The following is a 26,996-nucleotide window of genomic DNA, read 5'->3' on the forward strand; positions in this document are numbered from 1 at the left end:
CAAGAAAGTAGGACATATTCAACAATTTTGTTTCTCTGCTTCACTGCTATGGGAGTCTCATGTATAATCAAAACTGATAATAGTCCTTCATATGTTAGTAAAGCTTTATCCTTTTTTCTTCTCTGGCATATTAAACATCTTACAGGCATTCCCTACCATCCTCAGGCCAAGCAACAGTGAAGTGTGCACATCTCTCCTTAAAAATGCAGTTACAAAAACAAAAACGGGGACTACAGCTAACTCTACAAATGCCATTAGATTTTGCCATCTTTACTTTAAATTTTTTGAATCTGGTTGTAGAAAGCAAAAGTACTCCATCAGAGCTCCATTGGCAGAAGTATGATGCTATGGATAGCCCTAGGCACAGTTTTTATGGAAAGATGTACAAGCAGGAAAGTGTGATGGCCCAGTGCAACTAATAATATGGATATGAGGGTATGATAGTGTATTAACAGATAATGGAATAGCAAGGAGTGGAGGGGTTGAAGGGAGGGCAGGGGGATGGGGAAAAATAAGAACCAAGATATATTATGTAAAGGTACAAATTTTCAATAATGAAAGACAGCATATTGTATACCTAAAATGGTCCAATAAAATAAATAAGTAAAAAAACCCCTCAGATAATAGAACACAGTTGTGGGTGTTCTCTCAGAATGTGCAACCATGGAGAGAGGACAACTCCAAACCCGTTTTGGAGCCTGCCACCACCATACCTACAGGTAGGAGCCTTCTCTCAGATGATCTTGAAGAAACACCTCAGCCGTTCACAAGTGGTGAACCCCATGACATGCTGTCAAATGAAGCAGACTGTTCAGGAAGCTGAGTTTGGTGTCGAGTCACGGCCTCCGGTGTACTCCAGAAAATATGTTTATTGCCATGATGGCCATCATCACTTGCACTGTATATATAAACCCTGTGTCTGGAAAGGAATATTGGGCATATGTACCAAGCCCCCCTTTGTTATGACCTCTTACATTGGCTTTCCTCAAGAAATCTATCATGATCAGTAAGATTGGGTGCCAGGGCCTTATATGGCCCCATATTTATACACGCTAATATCACCTAAAATTATACATCACACTTCTTATAGCTACCCTTGTGTATCGAAACCAGGTCCTTACAATGTAACTACTGCCTGTCTGCTTGGCCACAAATCTCGGTGGCTCATCAGGAAAAACAACTGATGATTCTAGAATTGTTATCTATTAATATCTCAGTGGAATGGGTTAACACCTTCATGCCCAGTGTTCCCCCGTGTATACAATATACATCTTGGGGTACCACAGATGAGTGTGCCCCCCAACTTAGACCTGTAAAGGAGACAAGGGGTGAAAAATGTACCTAAATCAATTTGAGTTTATAGATTGGGGCCCCCAAGTAAAATTAGTAGGGAGAAACAATAATCATTCAGCTTGGCATACAGTCATATGGTGATGGTATATTTATTACTATGGAAAAATACCTTTGTTTTACATTATGATGCTGAGGGACAATTTGAATAGCATGAGTCCAGTTTTACTCTCCATGACCACAGGCCATCATAAATGGTAGACCTGGACCCCTTAGGAAACATTTTAGAAACTCACTCCTCCTTATTATAGTGATCATATGTGGAAAAAACATACAACTAAATTTACTACAAATACCTCAAATGTCCCAATTTGGAAAAATAAGACCACATGCTTTTCCGTATGTACTTACAACCTTTATATCTTTATATATGGGATGATTGAATGGAATCACACCTCATTAATGTGCAGAGAGTGTAGATTAAGCCATTGTGTATCAACTGGAGTCCTAGTTAATAAAAACATGCTAGTCTTAGTGCACATGCCAAGAGTCTGGGTGCCAGTAAATCTCACTCAGCTGTGGGCTAATACTCCTGTTACTCACCCATTGCAATCATTCTCTGATCACTTTGTGCACCGAACAAAAAAGATGTTAGGGTTATTGTTGAAATTGCTTCTGTGGTATTATTAATGTCTAGCAGTGCTGTAGGTTCTGTATCTCTTGCTCACTCTATACACAATGCTCATTTTGTAAATAACTGGATCAGTACAATGGACAAGGCTTGGTATATACAACATTCTATTGATGCAAAATCACAGTCACAAATCAGTGTTTTAGACCACTGTTATGTGGATGGGAGATCAAACAGAAATCCTACAATTACAAATATTCTTTGGTGTCATTTTAATATTACTTGATATTATATAACTCCTTTCATGTATATCCAGCCTATGCATCTTTGGGAAGATATAAAAAGGCACATACAGGGTGCAATGCATAGTAATATAACTATTGATTTGGAGGCATTGCAAAAGGTAATATTATCTATTTCTCAATAGACTGTAATTTCTGATAAACAGATTTGGGATTGGGATAAATTTGCTGATATCCTTGATCAGCTTAGTCCATGGAACTATCTTAAATCCCATTTTGTAATGACATAATTGACAATGTGAAATAGGAAGAAAAGGGCTAAAGGTGTAGGGAAAGTGGGAAGGGTAGGGGAAAGGTAATAAGGGAAAAGAAAAAATGTGAGAAAATGAAAAAATGGAAATAAAGTATTTGTAAACGGGGAGGGGAGGAGGGGGTGAAGGGAGGGCAGGGACAAGGGGAAAAAATGAGAACCAAGACCTGTCATGTAAAGATACAAGATCTCAATGATGAATGTAAACTGTACTGTGTACCTAAAAAGTACCAATAAACTCAATTAAAAAAATTAAATTAAAGCCTATTTTGGATTTTACACTGGCTTGATTATATTAACGTGCTTCTGTCTCATATTTTTACTTATACTGTGCCACAGGGGAAGCCAAATCAGACAACACCTAGACACCATTCAACCTCAAGTCATACTGTTTCAATTGCCACAATTACAAAAACAAAAAGGAGGAACTGTTGGGGATTAGGCTGCATAACTCAGATCTCATGGTCTTGAGGTTGGTGTTGGGAAGGCTGCATGGCCCCTCAGTTATGGGCTGAATGCTGACGCAGCACTCCCAAGGCATGACAGTGTCTGCTGAGGACAGTTGTTAATATATAGGTATTTGAGTGTAGAGAAAATCTGGTTCCTCTGTAGTTGCTGTTCCATGAAATGCGTGCTACCCCTCCCCTTGTGCTTCACACTGGCTAGTAAAAGTAGATCAACACAGAGTTTTGTTTGACTCGGCTAGAAGCAGGTCTCCTCCCAGTTCACCCGTTATATCTTGAAAATTGTATCTGTCTCTTTTTATTCTCATTGTTATGCCAAATGGTAGTTGAGAGTCTGATCAGCCCTCAGTAATTTATTTTATTCTTTTGTGCTTAACTGCTCACTTTACCTTGTGTGTTCATTCTATTGGCATTGTTTCTGCACTTTTTTATTTGGTATCCTTGAGAATTTTTTGGAGTGCTGGTTTTGTGGTTCTGAATTTTTTAGGTGTTCTATGTCATAGAAATATATATTTTGTCCATCAGTTTTGAAAGATAGTTATGCAGGAGATATTATTCTACATTGGAAGTTGTTTTATTTTAGGTCTTGAAACTTCACTGCAAACCCTTCTGGCCTTTATGTTTTGTGTGGAGCAGTGTGATATAATTCTAATGAGTTTACTTTCATAAGTGATTTGTTGCTTTTCTCTAACAGCTTTTAAATTTCTGTCATTTTGTTGGAAGTCCAGGATTTTGACTATGATTTATTTTCAAAAGGTTCTTTTCTAATTGTTGCTATTTGGAATTCTATGTGCCTCACTTATCTGTACATTATATATTTGACCCATATCTGGAAAGTTTTCTGCAATTATTTCTGTAAACAGGTTTTTATGCCATTTGTGCTGTCTTCTGATTTTTCTCTAATTCCAATTAATCTTAGTGTTGCCTTTTTTTGCATATCTAGCAGCTGTTGGATCCACTTTTCATGTTATCTGGTTTCGTTTTAAGGTATATCTGAGAATATGGTCACAGACATCAACCCTATCTTCCAGTTTTGCCTCTTTGTCCTTATATTGGTTACTTCTGTTGTCTATACTTTTAGTAGAATTTTTAAGCTCCTTGATTTCTGTTTGGTACCTTTTCCTGGACTCAATTTTTTCCCTTAACTGGCCATTCATGCATTGTGTCATTTTATGTAGCTCATCTAGCTTTTTATTAGTATTTTCTTTAAAGTCACTGATAGTTTATTTTCATTATATCACCTGTGAGCTCATTGAGCATTTTAGTGCTCTGTTTTTTAATTTACTCTTTTATCATTCAAAATAATTAAGCTGTTTTGCTTTTAATTTTCTTCCTATTAGTGCCTCATGTATCAGCTTTGGGGGAGGTAGAAGTTCTTAGAAGTATTCTGTTGCCTTGTCTTTCATGTGTTTATTGTTATTTTTATTTCCTGAGGTTTATGCTTGAATTATATCTGAAAGATTTTGTTGCTAATGTGGAGATCTCTTCAGTTATTATTTGCTTTTGTGATGCACGCTGAGCATGGCTATTTGTAGGACTTTGTATCTGTCCCAAGAGCCAACCACTACCATTATTATCATTATCATTATTATTTGATAACAGGGATCGAACTTGGGAACTTGCATTTGCGAGGCAGGCCATGGAACCACTGAGCTAAATCCTCATCCTTATTACAATTATTTTTTGAGGAGAGGGTGCATGCTTTGGGGTTATGTGACCCGAAACTTAATTTCTTGGGAGTGAACCACAGTACTTTTAGTGACACAGACAATCTAGATATTGGCATACAGGGAATACCAATTAAAAGCAACAACTATACCACCCTGGTAACAGCAAGAAAATCAGTAACATTGATTGAGTTAAAAACCAACTGGATTATAACATACAGTAAGAATCAGTAATGTACCATCCTTAATAATAGAAAAGAGGGTCAGGGATTTAGCTCAGTGCTGCCACCTCCTGCCTCACAAGCACAAGGGCCCGAGTTCCATCCCCAGTACCCCCCCAAAAAGAGATGTATGTTTATAGTTTAATCGCAAAGACAAACCAAATATTGATATGCAGTAAACATTAAGTTCAACAACTATACCTCCACTAGCAATAAAATATCAAGAGTAATACCTCGCAGTTAAATTACATATATAAAGGTTAATAAACTTAATGTTAATGCTTATAAAGATAGAGGGAGTGGGAATGGGAGGATGAAAGAAGTAAAAATTGAAAAAGACCCGATTCAAATATGGGCATCTGAAATGAACATACATTTCTCAGACAAAGAAGTAAAAGCAGCAAGTAAATATATGAAAAAATATTCCACATCACTGGTCACTCGAGAGATGCAGATGAAAACAACACTGAGATTCCACCTCACCCCACAAAGAATGGCTGCTATCAGGAAATCACACAATAACAAATGTTGGCAGGGCTGTGGGGAGAAAGGAACCCTTCTGCATTGTTGGTGGGAGTGCAGACTGGTGCAACCACTGTGGAAATCAATATGGAGATACCTCAAAGAGCTGGGACTAGAGTTTCCATTTGACCCAGCTATCCCTTTGCTGGGTATCTTTCCAAAAGCATTGAAAGAATCATACCATAGTGATATATGTGCACCTATGTTTATAGCAGCAGAGTTTGTAATAGCTAAAACTTGGAAACAGCCCAATTGCCCATCAGTTGTTGTCTGGATAAAGAAGATGTTATTTTTCTATAAAATGGAATACTACTCAGCTATAAAGAATGAGAAATTAGAGGCATTCATAGGAAAATGGGTGCATACTGAAGTTATACTCTTTAGTGAAATACATAAGTCACATATGTGTAAATACCGAGTAGTTTCTCTGGTGTGAAAAAGTATAATTGCAAATAAGATCCTAATGGTATAATTGACAATGTGTAATAGGAAGAAAAAGGCTAAATGTGTAGGGGAACTGGGAAAGGTAGGGGAAAGAAAATAAGGGAACAGAAAATAATATGAGAAAATGAAAAAATGGAAATAAAGTTTTTGTAAATAGGGAAGGGAGGAGGGGGTGAAGAGAGGGCAGGGAAAAGGGGAAAAGTGAGAACCAAGACCTGTCATGTAAAGGTACAAGACCCCAATGATGAATGTAACTGTACTGTATACCTAAAATGTATCAATAAACAATGAGAAAAAAAATAAAAGAAAGATGAAAAGAGTAAGGTGAGGTAATGATCATATTATGGAGTAAAAGAAAATTAATAGAATTAGATGAAAGTATCCAGAAAGAACAACCAGGAAAAAGAAGAAAAAAAAGAAAAGAGAGCAAAATAAAAAAAAAGAAAAAAAATTAAAAGAACAACCAACCAACCAACCAACTAACAAACTAAGTAACCAAATAAAAACTCTCCAAAACTCCAATGAGGTGATGAGAAAAAACAAGTCTGGAAATTTTCTTTATGTTTTTGAATGAGTGGCTTCTTTCTAAGGGTGCATTCTTAAAATCCAGCATATATGGGGCAAGGGATAGTGAGTCACTGCTAAGACATAGTTGGTTTCCATACTCATGTTTTTATGTGTGAATGCTGGTTGCTGCCCCACATTTCCTGCTGGGAATGATTGTACAATAGTTAATAGCTGTAGTGTAAAGGTGTAGGGAAAGTGCGAAGGGTAGGGGAAAGGTAATAAGGGAAAAGAAAAAAATATGAGAAAATGAAAAAATGAAGTGTTTGTAAAGGGGGAAGGGAGGAGGGGGTGAAGGGAGGGTACAAGGGGCAAAAATGAGAACCAAGACCTATCATGTAAAGGTACAAGATCCTAATAATGAATGTAACTATACTGTATCCCTAAAATGTACCAATAAGCTCAATGAGAGAAAAAAAAATAGCTGTAATCAGTGGCAACTCCTTTTTTCCTTGTCTCTGTGTTACTTTATTCATGGCTTTCTCTGCCTAGCTTTATGGCTTTTGGGTATGTGAAGTATTCCCCTGCTCCAGAGACACTTCTGTATGTACACTCAAAAGTGTGGCACCCTTTGTAGTCAAGCTGTATCCTTGCTTACTTTGGTAGATTGAGAAAGCAAATAGACCACTGAATTCTGTGCTGATATAGGCAGTGGGGCAGGGTTAGAATGGGGAAGTTCAAGTCGTCTGCTTGTATTTAACACCAGCATTTTCAGACCTCTCTGGAAGCCACACATGCCTGGTCTGTCTTCTCGTCATGGAGTGCAGAGCATTTGTACCCCTCCTGGCTGGAGCTTAAATTTCTCAGTTTGTCTATATCCAGCATATGTGCTCTCTGTGACTGTATCTCTGACCTAGTGGCTGTTGCAGGGCAATACCAGAAGCCTTAGTGTATGGATGCTGTGCAGTTGCTCTGCAGCTCAGTTTAAAACTTTTATTTTGAAATACTTACATATTTACAAATAATTGCAAGAACGAAGCAGAAAAATCTGCTCTCTTCATACAGTCTTTCTCAAAGTTTACAGGTTTCATAACTGTACTATAATATCAAAAGTAGAAAAGTGACATTTGTATAAAATGCACGAACAGTTCTATAACAAATTTTTACACCACTGCAAGCAAGACACAGATCCAGTCCATTATTGCAAAGATCTCCTTTGCGCTAACCCTTACTAGTCATATACCCTCCACACTCTCCACTCAACCATCCCTTTCCCCTGGCAACACTAACTTCTTCTCGATCTCTACATTTTAAAAAAAGACTTTAAGAATTATAATTATAGCATATAATGCCATTGAGATCCATCAAGGTTGTTGTTTGTATCAATAGTTCATTCTTTTTAATTGCTGAATGATAATTGTGTAGCTGTAGTACAAGTTTGTTTAACAATTTACCTATGCTTTTTAATGAGGGCGTCTAAAAGTTTCATTGGTCTATAATCAGTTAAGTATGCCAGCTTCCTTTTGGTTAGTGCTTGCATGGTATAACTTTTTCTATGCTTTTACCTCCAAAGTTTCTGTGTGCTTATTCTTTAGTAAAAAGCTAGAGATTCCATTTGACCCAGCCATCCCTCTGTTGGGTATCTTTCCAAGAGAACTAAAAGAATCATATCACAGAGAAGTATGTGCACCCATGTTTATAGCGGCACAGTTTGTAATAGCTAAATCTTGGAAACAACCTATTTGCCCATCCGTTGGAAACTGGATAAAGAAGTTGTGGTTTTTCTATAAAATGGAATATTACTCAGCCATAAAGAGCGAGAGAATAGATTCATTCATAGGAAAATGGATACATATTGAAGATATACTCCTAAGTGAAATAAATAAGTCCCACATGTGTAAATACCAAATAGTTTCCCTGGTGTGAATATTCTGCAACAATGCATAAGATTCTAATAAGATTACTGACATTTAGAAATGGGAGGAAAGGAGCTAAAGGTGTAGGGAAGGTGTGATACGTAGGGGAAGAACAAAAAGGGAAAAGAAAAAAATGTGAGAGAATGAAAAGATGAAAATAAAGTGTTTGTAGATGGGGAGGGGAGGAGGGGGTGAAGGGAGGGCAGAGGTAAGGGGAAAAAATGAGAATCAAGACTTGCCATGTAAAGGTACATGATCCCAACAATGAATGTAACTGTACTGTATCCCTAAATGTACCAATAAACTCAAAAAAAAAAAATTGGATGATATCAGCCAGGCATGGTGATGCACTCTGGAAGGCAGAGGCAGGAAGAGCGCAAGTTTAAGCATAGCCTGGGTAATTTAGTGACTCAGTGAGTGTTATGGTTTGTGTCTAGATGCTCCCTTAAAGCCTCATGTGGTCATAGGCTATTTTGCAGGTGGCTGAATCTAGAGTGTGTGATTGATTCATGGTGGGGGTAGGCCCAAGGGCACTAGGATTAAAGGTGTGAGTGCTACCTGCCTTAGGTAGTCTGAATAAGATAAAAGGGGCCGGGAGGTACTGTTAAGGTCTCCTATTGCTCTTACTATCCTGTGGGTGCCATGAACTGTTTCTTCTCCTTGTTGCCCCTTTGCCATGTGCCACTCTACCTTGGAGCTAGCTGATTATGGACTGAAACCTCTACAAACTGTAAATCTACTGAAATATCTATGAACTCTAAGTCTAATAAACCCTTTCTCCTTTATCTTTGGGTATTGGGTATTTATCTCAGCAAGGAGAGAAGAGAAACTAACACAGTGAGACTGCTCCAAGAAAAAATAAAAATAAAAATGGCTGGAGATATAGTGTGAAAGCCCAAGGGGTAATCTCTAAAAGAGTCAGAAAAAAAATAGATGGTATATTTTAACTAGCAAATTTATTCCATTTTCTCGTATTGTGATTATTAATGCATTTGAACTTTGCACTTTTTGCTTTTTAAAACTTTTGTAAAAATGCTTCATTTTTCTCATGTTTGACCTTTTGGATTAAATATAGATTTCTTTAGTACATTTTCTTTACTGCTTTAGATATTATGTTCCCTATTTTTATTATTTATTGATCATCCTTGAAATCTAACCATTCATATCAAACTTAAGTGTAGGGCTAATCAATATATTATCAGTACACTAGCAATAGTTGAGAGCCTCAACTGTGATTAATTTGGACTGAACTGTACTTATTTTCTTAAGTTAGATACACTCAAAGTCAGTAATGAACTCCTTTTTTTCCTGCTATTGCAGTATCATACTTTGACCTAAGACATTTTAATACTTTAAAATATGTGTCTCATGTGAGACAAACTGCTATTTTTCATGCTACCAAGGAAAAGTAGGAACTAATTTTAAAGGCCCAAAGAAGCCTAGGATTTCCCAGATCACCTATCTGATAACAGTACTCCTAGTTTCAGTAAGGAAATCAGTAAGTGGTGAATTCAACTGATTAACATAATAGACAAAGCTAATTTCAAAAGTCATATTTCAAGAGGCCTATCTAATAGCTTTAAGTGGAAAGGAATTGTTGCAGGATTTCTTAAATTTTCTTTTTTATCTTTCACATTGAATCACATATTAAAACCTACTCACTGTTTCTACAGGAAGCCCCCTTAGACACAAATATCTCATTCCATCAATTCCTTTTTTCTCATAAAACTATTCTATAGGAGCGATCACTTTGTCACTGAGAATATATTGTCAGAGGGAAAGCACTCTCAGTTAATTGTAGGCTATTAATTTTCAACCACAAGTTATAGAAGGAAATCTCATTTGGACTTTGACCTCTTCAACTCAAATATTCCATTTCTTTTCAGTACTGGATAATGAACCCAAGCCCTTACACACTCTAGGAAAATGCTCTAACATCTAGCTGCCTCCCCAGGCCCACGATTACTTGAAATTCTATTGATTACTATTCCATTTATAACATTATTCTTAGTCCATAGCCTTGATTAAACACAAAAATGGAATTGAAGGAAGGATATTGTGATGTATCTTATAAGTAAGGGAAAAGCTGAATAACCTAGGCTGATAAAGGGTAGAAATAAAAACAGCTTCAGCAACACCAACAGAAGTTTGCATCACTTTATATCTGTGTTTTCAGTTTTTGAATTTATCAGGTCATATTATTTTTAAAAATCTTCTTGATTTAATTGTTTGTGCAACACCATATATTGACGCAGGAAAAATAGGACTACTCAGTGTAAGCATAGTTATGAGAACTACTCCGTTGTACCCAGGACCTAGATACACAATATAAAAGGTAAACGCTGTGGTACAGAATGTCTAAAGAATGTCTTAAAAGTCACATTTCAGGAATAATAGAATAATATACTGCGCCTGTTCATTTCCTAGTATTGATAGTTGTTATTTTGCTAAGTTGTAACTTCCACAGAAATAGTATTTTAAGTCCCAGCTGAACCTGTTCTTTGCTGATTTTTTACATGTGGTATGATTTAAGACACAGAAACCCAAACTTTAGGGAATGAAATGTTTGTCTATTATGTGATTCTTTGCTCATTCTTAAGGCCAGACTACACATCTCTCTAAGCTTCACCTGAAGGGCATGAAAGTTTATACTGTTAGTCAAAGCAAAGGAAGATGGTTGAATTACTTTAGTGGAATCAAACTAAGAGATGCTGATGCACCCATCTTCATTATACGACCTCAATTGAGACATTAATGTTCTAGGACTGATATATTTTTAGGACCTCCTTATTAAATATTTAAAAAATCTTGTGACTAGTGTCATGTTGTTACCATAGCAATGGTATTCTTTTTTAAATGGCCATGGCTTCAGGGTCATATAGGTTACAATGGTCACAGTAAAACTGAATATTTCAACATTAGGCCATAGAGTTCTCCATTAATTTTTTCCTAGGAGAAGAAAAATTTTAAAAAGCCTTCCTATTATTATCATTACCATTAATCTCTTTAGAAAAATATTCAAGTATCACAAGCTCTCAATTTTACAGTTGTGTGGGCAAGTTTTCCAAAATTTTAATTTTACCTGAATGTTCAAATATTGCTGCTGGTGACAAATACTGTCAGTTGTTTCCTTGAAGCCCCACTTAATTTATTTTCAAGAAAATGTCTGGCAAATATACTTGTTGTTTAAATTATAGTTTCCCTGCCAGGCATTCTTTAAGTAAAAATGGTGTTCCAATATAGGAATAGCTAATTCAGTGCATAATTCAAATAGATGTGCAAATATTTTCCTTAGAGACAATTATTGTCCTAAGATGTGCAGCACAAGTTCTTGACCCATACTTTCTACTTCATAACACAGACTATTAAAAAGATGCGAACCCAAGCATCAAGATCTAATAAAATTTATAATTATATTATGAACAAAGGCTTTATTAAACATTTAAAAATTAAGATGTGTAACAGTTTTACTTACCATTGCTTTTGTACCACCAGTGTAAATGTCAACCTTGCAAAAACAGCAAATATTCTATTAATGTTGTTTTAAAAGTACTTTTGACCTTAAATTTTAGGGACCTGCAATAGTCCATGGGCTACAACTGAGAATCACTGATCCACAATATGCCCCCAATTTTATGTAAAAATACACACAGAGATGTACATAATACACTTCTGAAAGAATTTCAAGTAGTTTTATATTGTATGGATATTTTTGACTGATGCCATAGGCTCTTATATATGGTGAATGTCTTTCCTTGACATTATATTAGTACACCAAAGTTTTCAAAGGTGTATTTTTTTTTTTTTGTACTGGGGATTGAACTCGGGTCCTTGCGCTTGCGAGGCAGGCAGTGGAACCACTGAACTAAATCACCAGCCCCACAAAGGTGTATTTTTAATTGACAAATATTGTATAGATTTTGGGGGCAAAACATGAATTAATGTATGTAAACATCATTTAGTGGTTAAATTGAACTTTTAAAACATTCAGCACCTTACACAGTTACCATTTTTTTGTGGTTAGAACACTTAAAATCTAAGTTTTAAACAATGAATATTACCCAATTGCCCTCTAGATAAGTTCAACCAATGCATAATGCCAATCTATTCCTTTTCTATATGCTCCCATTCCGAGTCCCTATTTCAGTCGTGCCATAGCCTATCATGAACTTGCACAAAAATGATTTTGTGAAAGTTGTCAGAAATGCAGGCTGGGTATGGTGAAATCTTAGGGACCTTTCCCATTTTTTCTTGATTGCTTTGGTGGACCAAGGAGGTGAAGAAGGAAGACACAGTGTCCTTGCTTTTAGATGAAATCAGGAGAGGGGAAGAGGGCCCCACGAAAATCCTCACCAGTGCTCCTCTTCCAGAGAAAGGTTAACCTAGACCTCTAGTCCTAGGAATCCAACCACTGATCTGAGCCATTTTTTTTCAGCCACACAATTTTTTTCCTCAGTCCAAATGGGAACTACTTTATGATTATGCAGTCCTCACAGATGTCCAAAAGGCCCTTCCCTGTCAGGATCTGTACCAGATCACATAATCCTCTCACTTTGTGGACCCATAATCAAGTGTAAAGTGGCAGCTCTTTGTCTGTTTTTTGCTTTTGTAAATTTCTTATAATCAACATACACTAACAGCTCCTTTAGCCACCACCCCATTTCATGAATCATCATCTCTTGCTTGATTTATTATTTTGCTAAGAAATGTTCTCACTACCAGTCCTTATCACTAACCCTATGCCAGTCCTAATCCACCTTACTTATTGCTGTCAGATTATTTTGCCTTTTGTCAAAAATATCCAGTGACCCATACATAGGATACGGCAGGATAGCGTTTCCGTATCTCAGCTTGGAACTCACAATCTTCCTTAGAATTCTTTACCTTAAAGTACCACCTTTATCTCTCCTCACAGATTCCATTCTAGGCAAGCTGATTTTCTATCATGGCCACATATTTCCCACATTCATGCCTTTCTTTCAATCATTCCCCCCAGCCGACTGGCCTTGAGGCCCGTATCAAGCATGCCCTTCTTCAATGAAGCTCTGCTTCAGTTAGCCAGATGCCAAATATTTGACAACAACACATATGGGTACTGGTATTTATGACCTTATTTGTTCAGGATTTTAAGCTCAAAAATAAGAATATTTAAAAAAATTTGAAACATTCAATTTTATTGATGATACACGAATGAAGTCTTTGGTGGATAAATTCAAGTCAAAACAAATAATAGCAGAGTAGGCCATTTATAATGGACAGGTATGCTGTCAATTCACAGAGGAACCAGTAAAAATACTCCATCCAAGCAGCATGATTAAAGTCACAATGTATTTTCAGTACAAGAGGACTATTTGGTATTCATGAGACAGTTTAGCTTAAAGCTGGTGACTGTCACAGATAACATCACTCTGGAAGATTCATTATTCAAAACCGGCAGCTGAAAGTACCTCTTTACCAAATAAGCAAATGAAAATGCAGTAACTTTAAATTTTCCATATTTCCAGGCCAGGAAACTAAGAAATTTCATCTTTTGAGAGTGTATAGTAATCAGAACTTGTTCACTAATTTTATAACTTTCACTTTCACCAGGAGATCATGATGATTTGCCAAAGCGCGAATTTTCTTAACACACACTCCAGATGCAGTGCACAAGTAAAAAAGGGAACCTTTGTTGAATTCTCTGTAGTTGTATACTTCTGCTCTGAGGTTGTCATAGATAATCTCAAATAGAGTAAGGGCATTAATAAGAATTTCTGATTCCACATAAGAATTATACAAGGAACTAAATGACGATGGCACTTGGGTACTGAGAAGTTTCTTTAGCATGTCTGGATTTTCAGCAAAATTCGAAAGTATTTTCAAAATCTCAACTTTGATTTTTCCACCTCCCTGAGATAACAAACGGAAAAAGTTTGCAATGGAATTGACAAGCAGGTGCTGGTAGTCATTAGTAATAGTCATGTTTGTTAAAAATTTTAGTCCTACTACCTGTACTGCAGAGTTCAGGTTGGAGGCCATGATATCATCCATCACTTTATTCATGTATACCTGAAGCCAGCCCTGGTTTTTATAATTTTCACTCAGATTATTCATGGCCATCAAGGCTTTTTCCTTAATATGAGGATCAGTTTTGTTGATCATGTTTGCAATAATCGGGAGGCCTCCCAATTTACGAATTGTCTCTTGATTGCATGAATAATTGGCATTGTTGCTCAGAGTGAGCAAAGCCACCTGCTGGATGAAAGGATCATCCGACTTTTGAAGCAAAGCAAGGACCTTCCTGAGATCTCGCACACCCAGAATCTCATCAATTTCATAAGGAAAGGGGCGCTTTTGCATGGCAATTGTTTTTTTTCCTCTCCCTCTGCATTGGGTCTCAGGTTCAGAGTCTGAATCTGACTCTGTGTCAGTCCACCCAGACTCCCCTTCCTCAGAATCAGGGACTTCTGCTAGGAAAGCATGTCCCCCATTAGCAGAGGCTGCAGCAGCTGCTGCAGCTCCATCACCAGGGCGAAAGCCCATCCCCAATTCGTCTACTTCAGCCTTGCTTTTCTTGCTCTTGCCCTTGCCTCCAGTCCGAGACCTGTTTCCACCCTTGGCCCCACCTTTAGGTACAGCTCCGGTGGCTGATCCAGCCTTAGGTATAGCCCCAGTGTGAGCTCCAGGGGTTGCCTTCCTGGCAACTGCTGCTGCTGCTCTAGTAGACTCTGAAGTCCCAGGGACCTCTGCAGCCCTGGCAGTTATTGCTGCCCCAGCAGGTGTGGACACAGGAGCCTCTGCTGCCTGTCCAACTGTTGTCATTCCAGGACCCTCTGCCACCTCAGTGGGTGCTGTCACTGCAGGAGCTTCCATAGTTTCTGTGGCTGCTGGTGCCTTAGTAGACACTGCTGTCCCAGGAGGCAACACTACTGCCCTGGGAGGCACTACTGCCCCGGGAGACATTGCTGCCTTGGGAGGCATTTCTACCCCTGGAGGCACTGTTGCCCTGGGAGCCTCTGCTGTGCTGGGAGCTTCTGCTATTTTGGGAACCTCTGCCACTGCAGAACCTTCTAGAGCTATGGGAGCTTCTGCCACCCCTAGAGGTTGTGCCATTACAGAGGTCACTGCAACCTCTGTTACTAATTCAGTATTAGACCCAATTCCTACTCCATCTGCCTCCTGGGCCAGACTTTCTGCCTCACTCTGAGACTCAGTGCTGGATAAAGCTGGGACGACTGTCTCAGCCCCAGCCATGTCGAGAGCAGGGGCTTCATCTTTGGCCTTGTCCTCTGTCGCAGCATAGACTGTGGTTGGGGGACTGAATCCTGGCCCAAGGTCGAATGTGAATCCAGCCCTCAGCCCAGCTCTAGCCCTGGCTCCAGTCCCAGCCACAGCCCGGTTCTTGGGCTTGGCCAATCTCCTCTTCTTCTGGTCTCTTCCCCTGGTGTATTTGTAGACACAGTACCAGGCACCAGCTCCGATCACTATCCCTGCTGCTACACAGCCAGCATCCCGAACACGGCTCATGGTGCAGCTGGGGTGATTCTCTGATCCAGGGCACAGAACTAGCTTGCCTGAATAAGATGAATGCACGTCAAGGCGAGGATTCAGGCTTTCAAATTCTGCCAAACTGTCAACAGAGCGAGACCTAGGAATAAATGTTAGAAATGAGGTTTAGGGTACTGGCTCACTTTGTGTTTAATGAGGCTTACTTAGAGAAGAGTAGGGGGACACAGGGCCTAGCTAGTGGGCTAGCACCCAGAAACGGGAGCACAGTTATTACATATGCTGACTTAGAGATTTAATAGACCCCCACTTGCACTCTCAGCGGTAAAACCTATAATTTTCTCCCTTAAGTGGGAGAGATGAGAGTATGGAAAGCTAGTGGTGATGGGAAATCTCATGTTCAGTTCTCAGGTCCCTCCACCATATCCACCCTCCCAAAGGTCCCTATATGGTGCTTATGCACGTACCAACTTCTGGGATCAGGAAGTTTGCTCTTTTCCACAGCACCTGCAGTTTCACACAGCAAAAAAGACCTGAGGACAGAACACAGAAAGTGAGTTTGTGAGCTGTTGGAAAACAGATTCTGGTTTGTTTCCTGACTGGCACTTTTGGGTGTACAGTTTCTCCTTGTCAGGGTTCCTCTTTTCCTCCCACTTCCTAACTGCTCAAACAATTAACTAATAAGGTATATGACACATCCATTTCCCAGCACCAAATAAGTCAGACCATAGGAAGATGCAGGAGAAGCAGCTTTTGGTCCTAGACTGTGCTCTGGTTTCTGTCACATCCACAGCAGGGGTCCCAAGACAGCAATCCAGTTTCCAACTTTAACACTGATCTCCAAGGATTCAAGGCCGTTTCTCCTCCCTTTAGTTCAATTACAGCTTCATGCTAAGGACAGACTGAAGGGCAGACAAATAGACTGCAGACATTGGAGACTGAGTGCTCAGTAGATAAATGAGCATCCAGGATAAGCATCCCAGTACTTGTCTTTTAGTGTTCACTCACAAGGATATCAAAGGAGGTCTACCTCCCAGTTTATTCTGTTCTCACTCCTCCCATGTCATCCCTCTTTCCACTTTGCCCCGCCCCCAGCCGCCATTTCTCCCAGATGCACTGCCCCACCCCTTCTCTTGCCCAGAACTGAGGGCGGGGTGTGAGGCGAGGGTGCGGGGAAAGCTGGATGGGAAGGGGTACGGGGGATTCTTGCCAGACAGTTTAGTGTTCCCCACCATAGTCAACCGTTTTTCACTCTCTAGCCCCGAGGCCTCACATTGGCCTGCATCAACATCGTATCTTCTCGGTTTCAGGGTCGAGATTTTCCATGATTTCTTCACTATGGGCTCCGCCTCCCACTCCCCACACCAAACCTCTGATAACCGCCATTTCTCCCTCCCTGCATACCCGAATTCCTTTTCCAGGATAGAAAAGACGAAGATGAAGGGCTGGGTGGATCGGAGGTGTCTGGAAAGTAGTCTGGGAATTAACACTACGGTTTAGTACCAGATCCTGTCAGCGTTCTCTCTCTCGAGAAGCCCAGAGAGCGCCAAACCCACCACCTCTCCTATAAAGGCTGGCAAACCCGTTCCCACCCCCCCAAATGACAGAGGTCTGGGGGAGGGGATGCACCGTCGGTGGTAGGGAGGGGTATGCAAAGTAAGGGCGGGAGCGAACGGTCTGGTTTGTTTCAAAATTCCATGCCCCTGGGATCAGCGGTTCCCAACCTCCCCTGTGGCCTTGTATGCGCTGCCAGGTTTATTTCTCTTCCCTCCCCCTCTCAAAGCAGGACTGGATGTGGAGTGCGGGCCTGAGTGTCAACCCCCCCCCAAAAAAAAACACCTCCCCCCCCCAAAAAAAAAACACCGGCTGGGAGGACCATAAGCAAATTCCGCTCAGGCTCAGTGTTTTCGTCCCCCCTCCCCCTCTTCCTGCCGCCACCAAAATGAACTGCGTCTGAGAGCCCAGGGTCTGGAAAGGCGGCCCCAGGAGGAAAGGCGGAGGAGCCCGCAGCCTCGGACTCCGGTATCCCTAGGCTATTCCTACTTAGGGATCCCAGGCGCTGACCACCCTCATACCAACCTGCCGGGAAATTTTCGCCTTCTCCTCCTCCTTGCCTGGGTTAAATGAGCGGCTGTGCGCCGCGCAATAGAGTTGGTACCCAGAGGAGGGCTGGGGACGGCGGTCAGGGCTTTAAGTATTTTTGCCCACGTCAGCTCCTAGTCACGTGAGGGGCTCCTCGCCAGTAAGCTTGGATCCTCAGTTTCTACTCCTACCAAGAGTATGAGCCCCTTCCTTTATCCCCACTCCCACCTCACCCCAACACATCAGGTCCTGTCACTCATTCTTCTGCTTTTGTAGTTTTAGAGGTTAAAAAGTAGTCCCTTTTTTCTGGTTACTGAGGAGACCCTGTATCTTTTGGGAGAGCTGAAATTTTATTATATTTTAATCGGGGAATTGTCTCATCTTTTCCTGGGGTACTGGACACATCCTGGCTCCACCTCCAACCTAGTGGCTATCATCACCCTTAAAACAGAGTCTCTACTCCAATATAGATAAGGGGGGGGAGTGTCAGAAAGGAGACAAGGAATATAGTCTGTACTAAATGAATATTCTTGATCTGTTAAAAAAGCCAATATCATGCTTGATTTTTAAAGTAAAAACCCAATAAAACAAGATTTCAGAGTAGGAAACAGCAACAAAAAATGGGGATGCTTTCTAAAAATTTTTTTCATTTCCATTGTAAGGCATTATTAATTGTGGTTAATTTTTGCCACATCAAAGTGAATTCTATTTACCACCTAAGAAATAGTTATCAGAACATGCTAAGGTATTTGAACACCTAAAATATTTCTTGTAATAAGATTATCATATTTTCATAGGATCTGTAAATTGATTCATGGATAGATGTTAAGTTATCCAATCTTATTTGTTTTGGAAAAACAATGTGAGACTTTTTCTACTTCTGGGACAGCTTTTAAGCTGAACAAATACATGATCTTGTCCTTCTAAAGAAGCATATTTATTTAGCATTTCCAAAGCAATGCTAAATTCTGTGTGAACCTCCTCCAATTTGATGGCTGTAACCATGATAGATTTGAACACCTGTTCCTGAATACGATTCTAGTGTAGTCATTCAGCTGTTGGTAAAAAGAAGAGGTGAAAAGCTGAGGCAACTAAGGAACTGAAGAGTGCTGGGTGCTCAGATTCTCCCTACGCTGTCTAGAGAGGTGGAAAGTGCTGTCTTCCCATGCCTTCCGTGTTCCAGAGTCTTTTATCCTTTGCATTCAGATACCTGAATCTGTTGCTTACTCTAAATATATACACGGACAGGTAGCCAAGGTGGTGACCTGAATTAATACATTTGGCCCCTATCCTACCTCAGATTCCCGTAAGTACAACTGAGTGATATATAGAACAGATAACCGTTTCCACCTGCCATTACAGCTGAGGATTTTCATGAAGTCTGAAAAAATGATGGCTGGGGGAAGTTCCTAGGCCTGGTTATTGTCTGTCATTCATTCAAGTGACCTGATGAAAGTTACTCCTAACACTGTGTACTACTACCACCTGGCCTGAGGTGCAGCCTGATGGACCTCTGACTTTTGGCCTCTAACTATAGGTCACCGAGGAACAGGCTAACCTTGTTGCAAGGTCACTGCCTTTCAGTCTCCATCTACTTCGGTTCCCCTCTCAGCCAAATACATGCCCAGGCCCCCCAAAAAATCCCCACAGAACACATTAATTGACTGAGAGTAGGTATTCTCATAGGTCCAACTCTGGACCATTTGAAACTGTATTAGCTCACAAGATTTTGTTTGTGATTTTAAGTGTGGCAAGTGCGTGTGCAAAAGTATTGGTTTAAATCCCTAGCACTGCAAAAAATTTTCAAACTATAAGGAATTATATAAGTTAAACAAGGAAAGAAACTTTTCCCATCTTTGCTATCCTAGCCACTGCTAAAGATTTACAACATTCTTTTTATGTGCACATTAGTAAGCAAATACATGCTTGTCTTAGTTACTTTTCTCATTGCTGAGACAAAAATTCTCAACACCGAAAGTTAAAGAAGGAAGGGTTTATTTCAGCTCACAGTTTGTTGAAGTCTCAGTCATAATTGGCTGGTTCCAAAGCAGGGTGATGGGGCAGACAAGCATCACAGAGGAAAAACAGTCCGTGATCAGGCAGTCAGGAAGGCAACCAGCAGCCAAAGCAGTGAGCAGCAACAATAGGCTTCTCTTCTTTTTGTCCCTTTATATTCCACCCAGGCTACAAGCATATTGATTGGTCCCACCCATACCCAGTGTAGGGCTTCTATTAGCCACACCCTTACCCAGTATCATATCCATGATCTACATCCACACATCCTAGGCAATCCACATTTGAAACTCCCCATCTATGACAATGTATGGGTTTGGGAAGGGACATCTAGGCACCAGCCATAGCATCTGTTTATTAATCAAGATCTAAATTGACCAACAATAACAAATATAAGAATGGGGATTTGTATTGTAATTGCAGTATATCAGCAGATTAAATTGGTGAGCATTAACATCTTAAAATTGAGAATTTTCTTCAGGAATATGGCATGGAAACCTTGCATAGCTGCATTTTAATTTTATGTTTGTAATCAAATTTAGTATATTTCTATGGGAAGCTAATTCATATTACTTGCTAGGTTTTTCTTAGGTATTTAAAGTAGTCTTTGTGGCTGAAATGCTATTTCTTTTCAAAAATTAATTCTATTGGTACACTTTAGTTATACAATACAATGACATTCATCATTGGAGATTTTTGCCTTTACATAATCTATCATTTTTTTTCCTCATTGAGTTTACTGGTACATTATAGGTGTATAGTACAGTTACATTCATCATTGGGATCTTGAACCTCTACATGACAGGTCTTGGTTCTCATTTTTTCTCCTTGTCCCCGCCCTCCCTTCACCCCCTCTTCCCCTCCCCATTTACACTTTATTTCCAGTTTTTCATTTTACATAATCTATCTTGATTCTTTTTTCCCCATTCCCCTGCACTCCCTTCAAGCCCTCGACCCCTTTCCATTTACAAAGGCTTTGTTTTTATTGTTTCATTTTCTCATATTAATTGCACTCCCTTCTTTCCTTTCCCCTACCCCTTCCACTTCTCCTTCTTCTTTGCACCTTCTCTTCCTATTTACCATTATCTATTATACCTTTTAGTCCTTATTTACACTTTCAGTTTTTCACATCAGAGAAACTATTTGGTACCTACACATGCATGTCCTATTTATTTAAATTAAGATTATGGTCTCAGTGTGCATCTGTTTAGCTATAAATGTGTCCAGTTTCTCATTCTTTACAGCTGAATAGTACTTCATTTTATAAAAAAAAACCCCACATTTCCTTTTTTTCTCTCTCTCTCATTGAGTTTATTGGTACATTTTAGGTACACAGTACACTTACATTCATCATTGGGATCGTGTACCTTTACATGACAGGTCTTGGTTCTCATTTTTTCCCCTTGTCCCTGCCCTCCCTTCACCCCCCTCCCCTCCCCATTTACAAACACATTATCTCCATTTTTTCATTTTATCCTATTATTTTCCTTTCCTTTATTTCCTTTCCCCTATTGTTCCCACTTTTCCTACACCTTTAGCCCCTTTTTTCCTATTGCACATTGTCAATTATCTGATTAGGATCTTATGTACTATTATAGTTTATTCACACCAGAGAAGCTATTCGGTGTTTACACATATGTGAATTATTTATTTCACTTAGTAGTATATCCTCAATATGTATCCATTTTCCTATGAATGAATCTAATTTCTCATTCTTTATGGCTGAGTAGTATTCCATTTTATAGAAAAACTGCATCTTCTTTATCCAGTTTCCAACTGATGGGCAAATGGGCTATTTCCAAGTTTTAGCTATTACAAACTGTGCTGCTAAAAAAATGGGTGTGCATTTATCGCTGTGGTATGATTCTTTTAATTCTTTTGGAAAGATACCCAGCAAGGGGATAGCTGGGTCAAATGGAACCTCTAGTCCCAGCTCTTTGAGGTATCTCCATAGTGGTTGCACCAGTCTGCACTCCCGCCAACAATGGAGAAGGGATTCTTTCTCCCCAGAACCCCACCAACATTTGTCATTGGTCAATTTCTTGATAGCAGCCATTCAGTGTGGGGTGAGGCGGAATCTCAGTGTTGTTTTCATCTGCATCTCTCGAATGACCAGTGATGTTTAATACTTTTTCATATATTTACTTGCTGCCTTTACTTCTTTGTCTGAGAAATGTCTGTTCATTTCAGATGCCCATTTTTAGATTGGGTCTTTAAATTTTGAAGGTTTGATGTTTTAAAAGTCTTTACCTATTCTAGAAATTAGACCTTTGTCTGAGGAACAGCCAGTAAAAATTTTTCCCACATTGTGGGCTGTCTCATCACACTATTGGTGGTTTGTCTTGCTGTGCAGAAGCTTTTTAATAAGAAGATCCCACTTGTTGATTCTTCACTCTAGTTCACGTGTGACTGAGATTTTGTTTGTGAAATCTTTTCCTACACTAATGTCTTCAAGAGTTCTACATAAGCTATCTTCCAATTAGTTTCATGTTTCTGTTTTAATATTTAGACCTTTAATCCATTTCAATTTTAATTTAGTGCAAGTTGAGAGATATAGGTCTAGTTTTAATCTTTGGAAAGTTGAAACCCAATTTTTCAAGCACCATTTATTAAAGAGACCATCACCTTCTAATCTATTCTATTGATCCTCAGGTCTATTTCTTTGCCAGTACCAGGCTGTTTTTACCACAGTAGCTTTGTAGTATAGTTTCAAATTGGGGATTGTGATACCCTCTACCTTGTCTTTGTTGGCTTTGCTATTCCAGGGCACTTCTTATTCCAAATGAATTTTTAGATTGTTTTCTCAAGGTCTGTGAAGTATGATGCTGGAGTTTCAATTGGGATTGCATTGAATCTATATAGCAGTTTTGGAAGTATGGCCATTTTCACCTACCCAGGAGCAAGGGATGTTTTTCTATTTTATGATATCCTCTTTGATGTCTTTTATCAGAGTGCTATAGTTTTCAGAGTAGAAATCTTTGATTTCTTTCATTAGGTTGGTTCCTAGGTATTTCATTTTTTGGGGGATGCTATTGTGAAAGGAGTTGTTTCTCCAGTTCCTTTTTCAATGACTCTGTTGGTCATGTACAGGAAGGCTGTTGATTTTTGTGTGTTGACCTTGTAACCAGCTAATCTAAATAATTTATTTTTACTAAGTCTAGACGACTGTTGGTGGAGTTCTTGGGATCTTCTATATAGAGTATGATGTCATCTGAAAATAATGACAGTCTGACTTCTTCTTTTCCTATGTTTATTCATTTTATTTCTTTCTCTTGTCTAATTGCTGTGGCTAATGTTTCCAAAACTATATTGAACAGGAGTGGTGATAGTGGACCTCCTTGTGTTGTTCCTGATTTTAGTGTGAAGGATTTCAGTTTTTGACCATTTAGAATGACATTGGCTGTTGGTTTTTCATAGATGGCTTTTATCAGGTTGAAGTAGAGACAGTTTATTCCAATTTTTTGTAGGCCCTTTTTATCATGAATGCATGTCAGATTTTTTTTATGCTTTTGCTGTACCTATTGAGATGATTATATTGTTTTTGTCCTTGGCTCTATTAATATAGTGCATTATATTTATTGATTTGCTTTTGTTGAACCATCCCTACATCCCTGGGATGAATTCCACTGGGTCAGGGTGTATGATCTTCTTGATCATCATCTGCATTCTATTGGCCAGTATCTTATGAAAGATTTTTGGGTCTATGTTTATTATTGAGACTGGCCTATAGTTCTCTTTTTCTATTTGGGTCTTTCTCTGCTGTGGGGATCAAGGTGATACTTGCTTCCAGGAGGAATTTGGGAGTATTGCTTCCTTTTCAATTTCATTGAATAGTTTAAACAGTAGGGGCTATAGTTTTTCATTAAATGCTTTAAAGATTTCAGCAGTGAAGCCATTCAGGTTCAGGAATTTCTTAGTTGGTGAGTTTTTAATTACTTTTTCAATTTTGTTGATGATATTGAGTTGTTTCAAATGTTTAGGTCTTCCTCAATGGTAATTCATTCATGTCTAGGAATCTGTCTGTTTTTTCTGTATTTTTCATCTTATTGGCATATAGGTTCTTGAAGTAGGTACTGATGATCCTCTGGATTTCTTCTGGGTAGGTTGTCATTTCACCTTTTTCATTCCTATTCTCATGGATTTGGGCCTTTCCTTTTTTTTTTACAAGGTTGGCTAAGGGTTGTCAATTTTGTTTATTCTTTCAAAGAACCAACTCTTTGCTTCATTGATTTTTTGTATCATTCCCTTAGTCTCCATTGCATTGATTTCTGCTCTGATCTTTATAATTTCCTTCCTCTTATGAGTTTTGGAGTTGTCCTGCTCTTTCTTTCCTAGACACTTGAGGTTGATCATCATGTTGTTTATTTGAGTCTGCTCTGTTTCCCTAATATAAGTATTCACTGCTATGAATTTCCCTCATAAGACTGCTTTTATTGTGTCCCATATTGATTCTGATATGTTGTATCAACACTGTTATTGAGTTGTAGAAACTGTCTAATTTCTTCTTTAATTTCCTCTGTGACCCATTGGTTATTCAGAAATATGTTGTTCATTTCCATGTGTTTATGAAATTCTTATGGTTTGCTTTGCTGTTGGTCTCCAATTTCATCACACTATAGTCTGATAATATACAGGGGATAACTTCAATTGCTTTGTATTTAACATTTTCTGTGAGTACGTATGTGGTCTATTTTGGAGAATGACCCATGTGCAGCTGAAAAGATTATGTGTTCTGATTTTGTGGTGTGGAACACTCAGTAAACATCTGTTAAATACATTTGTTCAAGTGTGATTGAGTTCTAGTATTTTGTTGTTTATTTTCTGTCTTGTTGATCTATGTATTTGTGACAGTGGGGTATTGAGGTCCCCCATCACTACTGTTTTAGTGCTTATTTGATTTTTCGTGTCAGTTAGTGTTTGTTTTATATAGTTGAGCATACTCATATTTTGTGCATATATATTTTTTATTGTCATGTTTTGCTCTTGGATTGTTCCCTTTACAAGGACTTATCATCCTTCTTTGTCTCTCTTAATCACTGTTGGTTTGAAATCCACTTGATCTACCAAAATGATAGCTACTCCTGCTTTTTTCAGGTTCCTGACACATGGAATATTGTTTTTCACTCTAAAGTTCAGTATATGAGTTTCTTTTTGAATTAAGTATGTTTCTTGAATGTAGTATATTGTTGAATATTGGTTCCTGACCCATTCTGCCAGTCTATTTCTTTTTATTGGTGCACTGAGATCACTAGCATTGATGGTTATAACTGATATATATTGGCTTATCCTTGTCATGACTTTTGCATTTGTTGGAATCTGCCCCTTTGCCTTTAATTTCTTGTCATGCCTGATGGATTCTTTCTGCTGGGCTTCCTGGGGTTGTGCTCCTCATTGTCTTTTTGTAGGATATTGTTTAATATTCTTGGAGTGTGGGTTTGGTATTCTTGAAGTTCCTCAAGTGCTCTTTGTCATGAAAGTATAATATTTCTGCATCAATTTTGAAAGATAGTTTTGCAGGTTGCATCCACCTGAGTTGGAGGTTGTTTCCCTTGCCACCTTGAAATATTTCACTCCAGAATTTTTTTGACTTGAGGGTTTGCATTGAGAAGTTTCCTGTGATTCTGATTGGCTTTCCTTTGTATGTGATTTATTTATTTTCCTCTAACTGCTTGTAGAATTTTGTACTTTTTTTGGGGGGTTCTGGAATTTTAACTATTATATGCCTAGGCATAGACTCTTTTTTATCATGGCTCATTGGAGTCCTATATGTCTCATTTATCTGTAAGTCAAATTCTTTTCCCCTACTTGGGAAGTTTTCTGTCATTACTTCTGTGAACAGTTTTTTAATGTCCTTTGCACACTTTTCCTGTTTCTTTATTGACTCCAATCAGCCTTATGTTATTCATCTTTCCATCTTCTAGCAGCTGCTGGATTGATTTCTCATGGTTCTTACTATTTTTAAGAATTTTTTTCTTTTCCTGCTCACTCATTGCAATCCTTGTTCTATTTCTCAAATTCTGTTCTCACATTGGCTCATTCTGTTGTGTAAACTTTCAATGATGTTTTTAATCTTCTGGAAATCTCTTTGCATCTGTTTTATGGATTCCATTTGTTTCCTATATTGGGATTCTGGATTCCACCATGTTTCTCAACTCCTCTGTTTTTGTTTGTTTGTTTGTTTGTTTGTTTTTTGTCTGTGTCTGCTCTAGATTTATTAGTCATGTCTTGCATACGGACCCATTGTCTGTTGTTATCTGAGAAATTATTTCTGATTTTGTTTTTTCCAGGTCCTTTTAGGCTGTTAGTTCAGGGAGTCCAGGTTGTTGAATTTTAGATTGTTCCATCTTGTTTCCCTTTGGGGTTGCCTTAGGTAATCTGGAAGTATGGTATTGAGACTTGCTTAGGTGTCTGCTCATTTCAAAAAATGCAGCCTGCTGTGCCTTTGTTGAGGTGACTTTTGCTCACCCAGTGGTTTTCAATTCTCAGCAAGCCACTGAGGGGACTTTTCTCTGCTGCTCTCCCCTGCACAAATTGCTGTGTTCAGAATTGTGTCCTTCTGTATCCCTGGGCTGCCCTGTCATCCTGGCTGGGGGCTGTGCTCACTTGGAATGGTGGGCATGCCTCTGGCTAGGGCCTGCCCCTCTACATAGCTGTTGTCTGGGAGGGCCTTTGGCTGAGGGCTGTGAACCCCAGTCATTGGTGTCTGAGCTAGCTTTGGGTTGGGATCTGCATGCATTTACCAACGAATGGTATCTGGGCAGGCCTCTGCCTATTGCTTGTGCACCAGTGCAGCTCTTTTTCAGGCATGCCTTTGTCTGGGTCTGTGGGTCTGAGCTGCTGGGGTTGAGCCAGGCCCTGGCTAAGACCTGCTTGCAACCATGCTGCTCTGGTTCATGCAGGCTTCTGCCTGAGATCCTGCTATTTCTTCCTTTTAATATACATAATGATTATTTCTTCAAATAACACTTTCTGAAAGGCCATTTTCTGTTTAAAAGAAAATGTTCTAATATTCTATATTTGTTTTATATCTGCCAAGCTTTGTGGTCTGTATTAATAACTTTAGTAGTTTTCAGGTGATACTTTTGATTTGTCTAGGTACATACTGCAATTTTTTGGAATCTGTATTTTTCATTTCTTTCTTTTCAATATTTGTGCTTGCTTCTTTCTCTTTCCTTTTTTTTTTTTTTTTTTTTTTTTTTTTTTTT

General features: G+C 38.9%; 1 protein-coding gene across 4 annotated transcripts; it reads right to left on the bottom strand.

The window, feature by feature from the left end:
* Positions 1-13,377: 13,377 nt before the first annotated feature.
* Positions 13,378-17,881, bottom strand: Armcx2 (armadillo repeat containing X-linked 2). Of its 4 annotated transcripts, XM_010629769.3 has the most exons (5): positions 17,776-17,881; positions 17,101-17,172; positions 16,423-16,598; positions 16,164-16,229; positions 13,378-15,838 (listed from the first exon to the last, which is right to left on the bottom strand). In XM_010629769.3, the coding sequence occupies exon 5, from the start codon at positions 15,715-15,717 to the stop codon at positions 13,759-13,761; it is 1,959 nt and encodes a 652-aa protein (XP_010628071.1). In that variant the 5' UTR covers positions 15,718-15,838; positions 16,164-16,229; positions 16,423-16,598; positions 17,101-17,172; positions 17,776-17,881; the 3' UTR covers positions 13,378-13,758. The 4 variants fall into 4 exon arrangements, with proteins under 4 accessions (XP_010628071.1, XP_010628073.1, XP_010628072.1 ...); XM_010629771.3 differs by lacking the exon at positions 17,101-17,172; XM_010629770.3 differs by lacking the exon at positions 16,423-16,598.
* Between the last annotated feature and the right edge of the window lie 9,115 nt (positions 17,882-26,996).

Source organism: Fukomys damarensis, unplaced genomic scaffold (genome assembly GCF_012274545.1).
Source record: "Fukomys damarensis isolate Sample0158 unplaced genomic scaffold, DMR_v1.0_HiC HiC_scaffold_39, whole genome shotgun sequence".
Taxonomy (NCBI): domain Eukaryota; kingdom Metazoa; phylum Chordata; class Mammalia; order Rodentia; family Bathyergidae; genus Fukomys; species Fukomys damarensis.

Bases quoted from the DNA above. Each gene is read 5' to 3' on its own strand.
- Armcx2 (XM_010629771.3), bottom strand. From the start codon at position 15,717: ATGAGCCGTGTTCGGGATGCTGGCTGTGTAGCAGCAGGGATAGTGATC.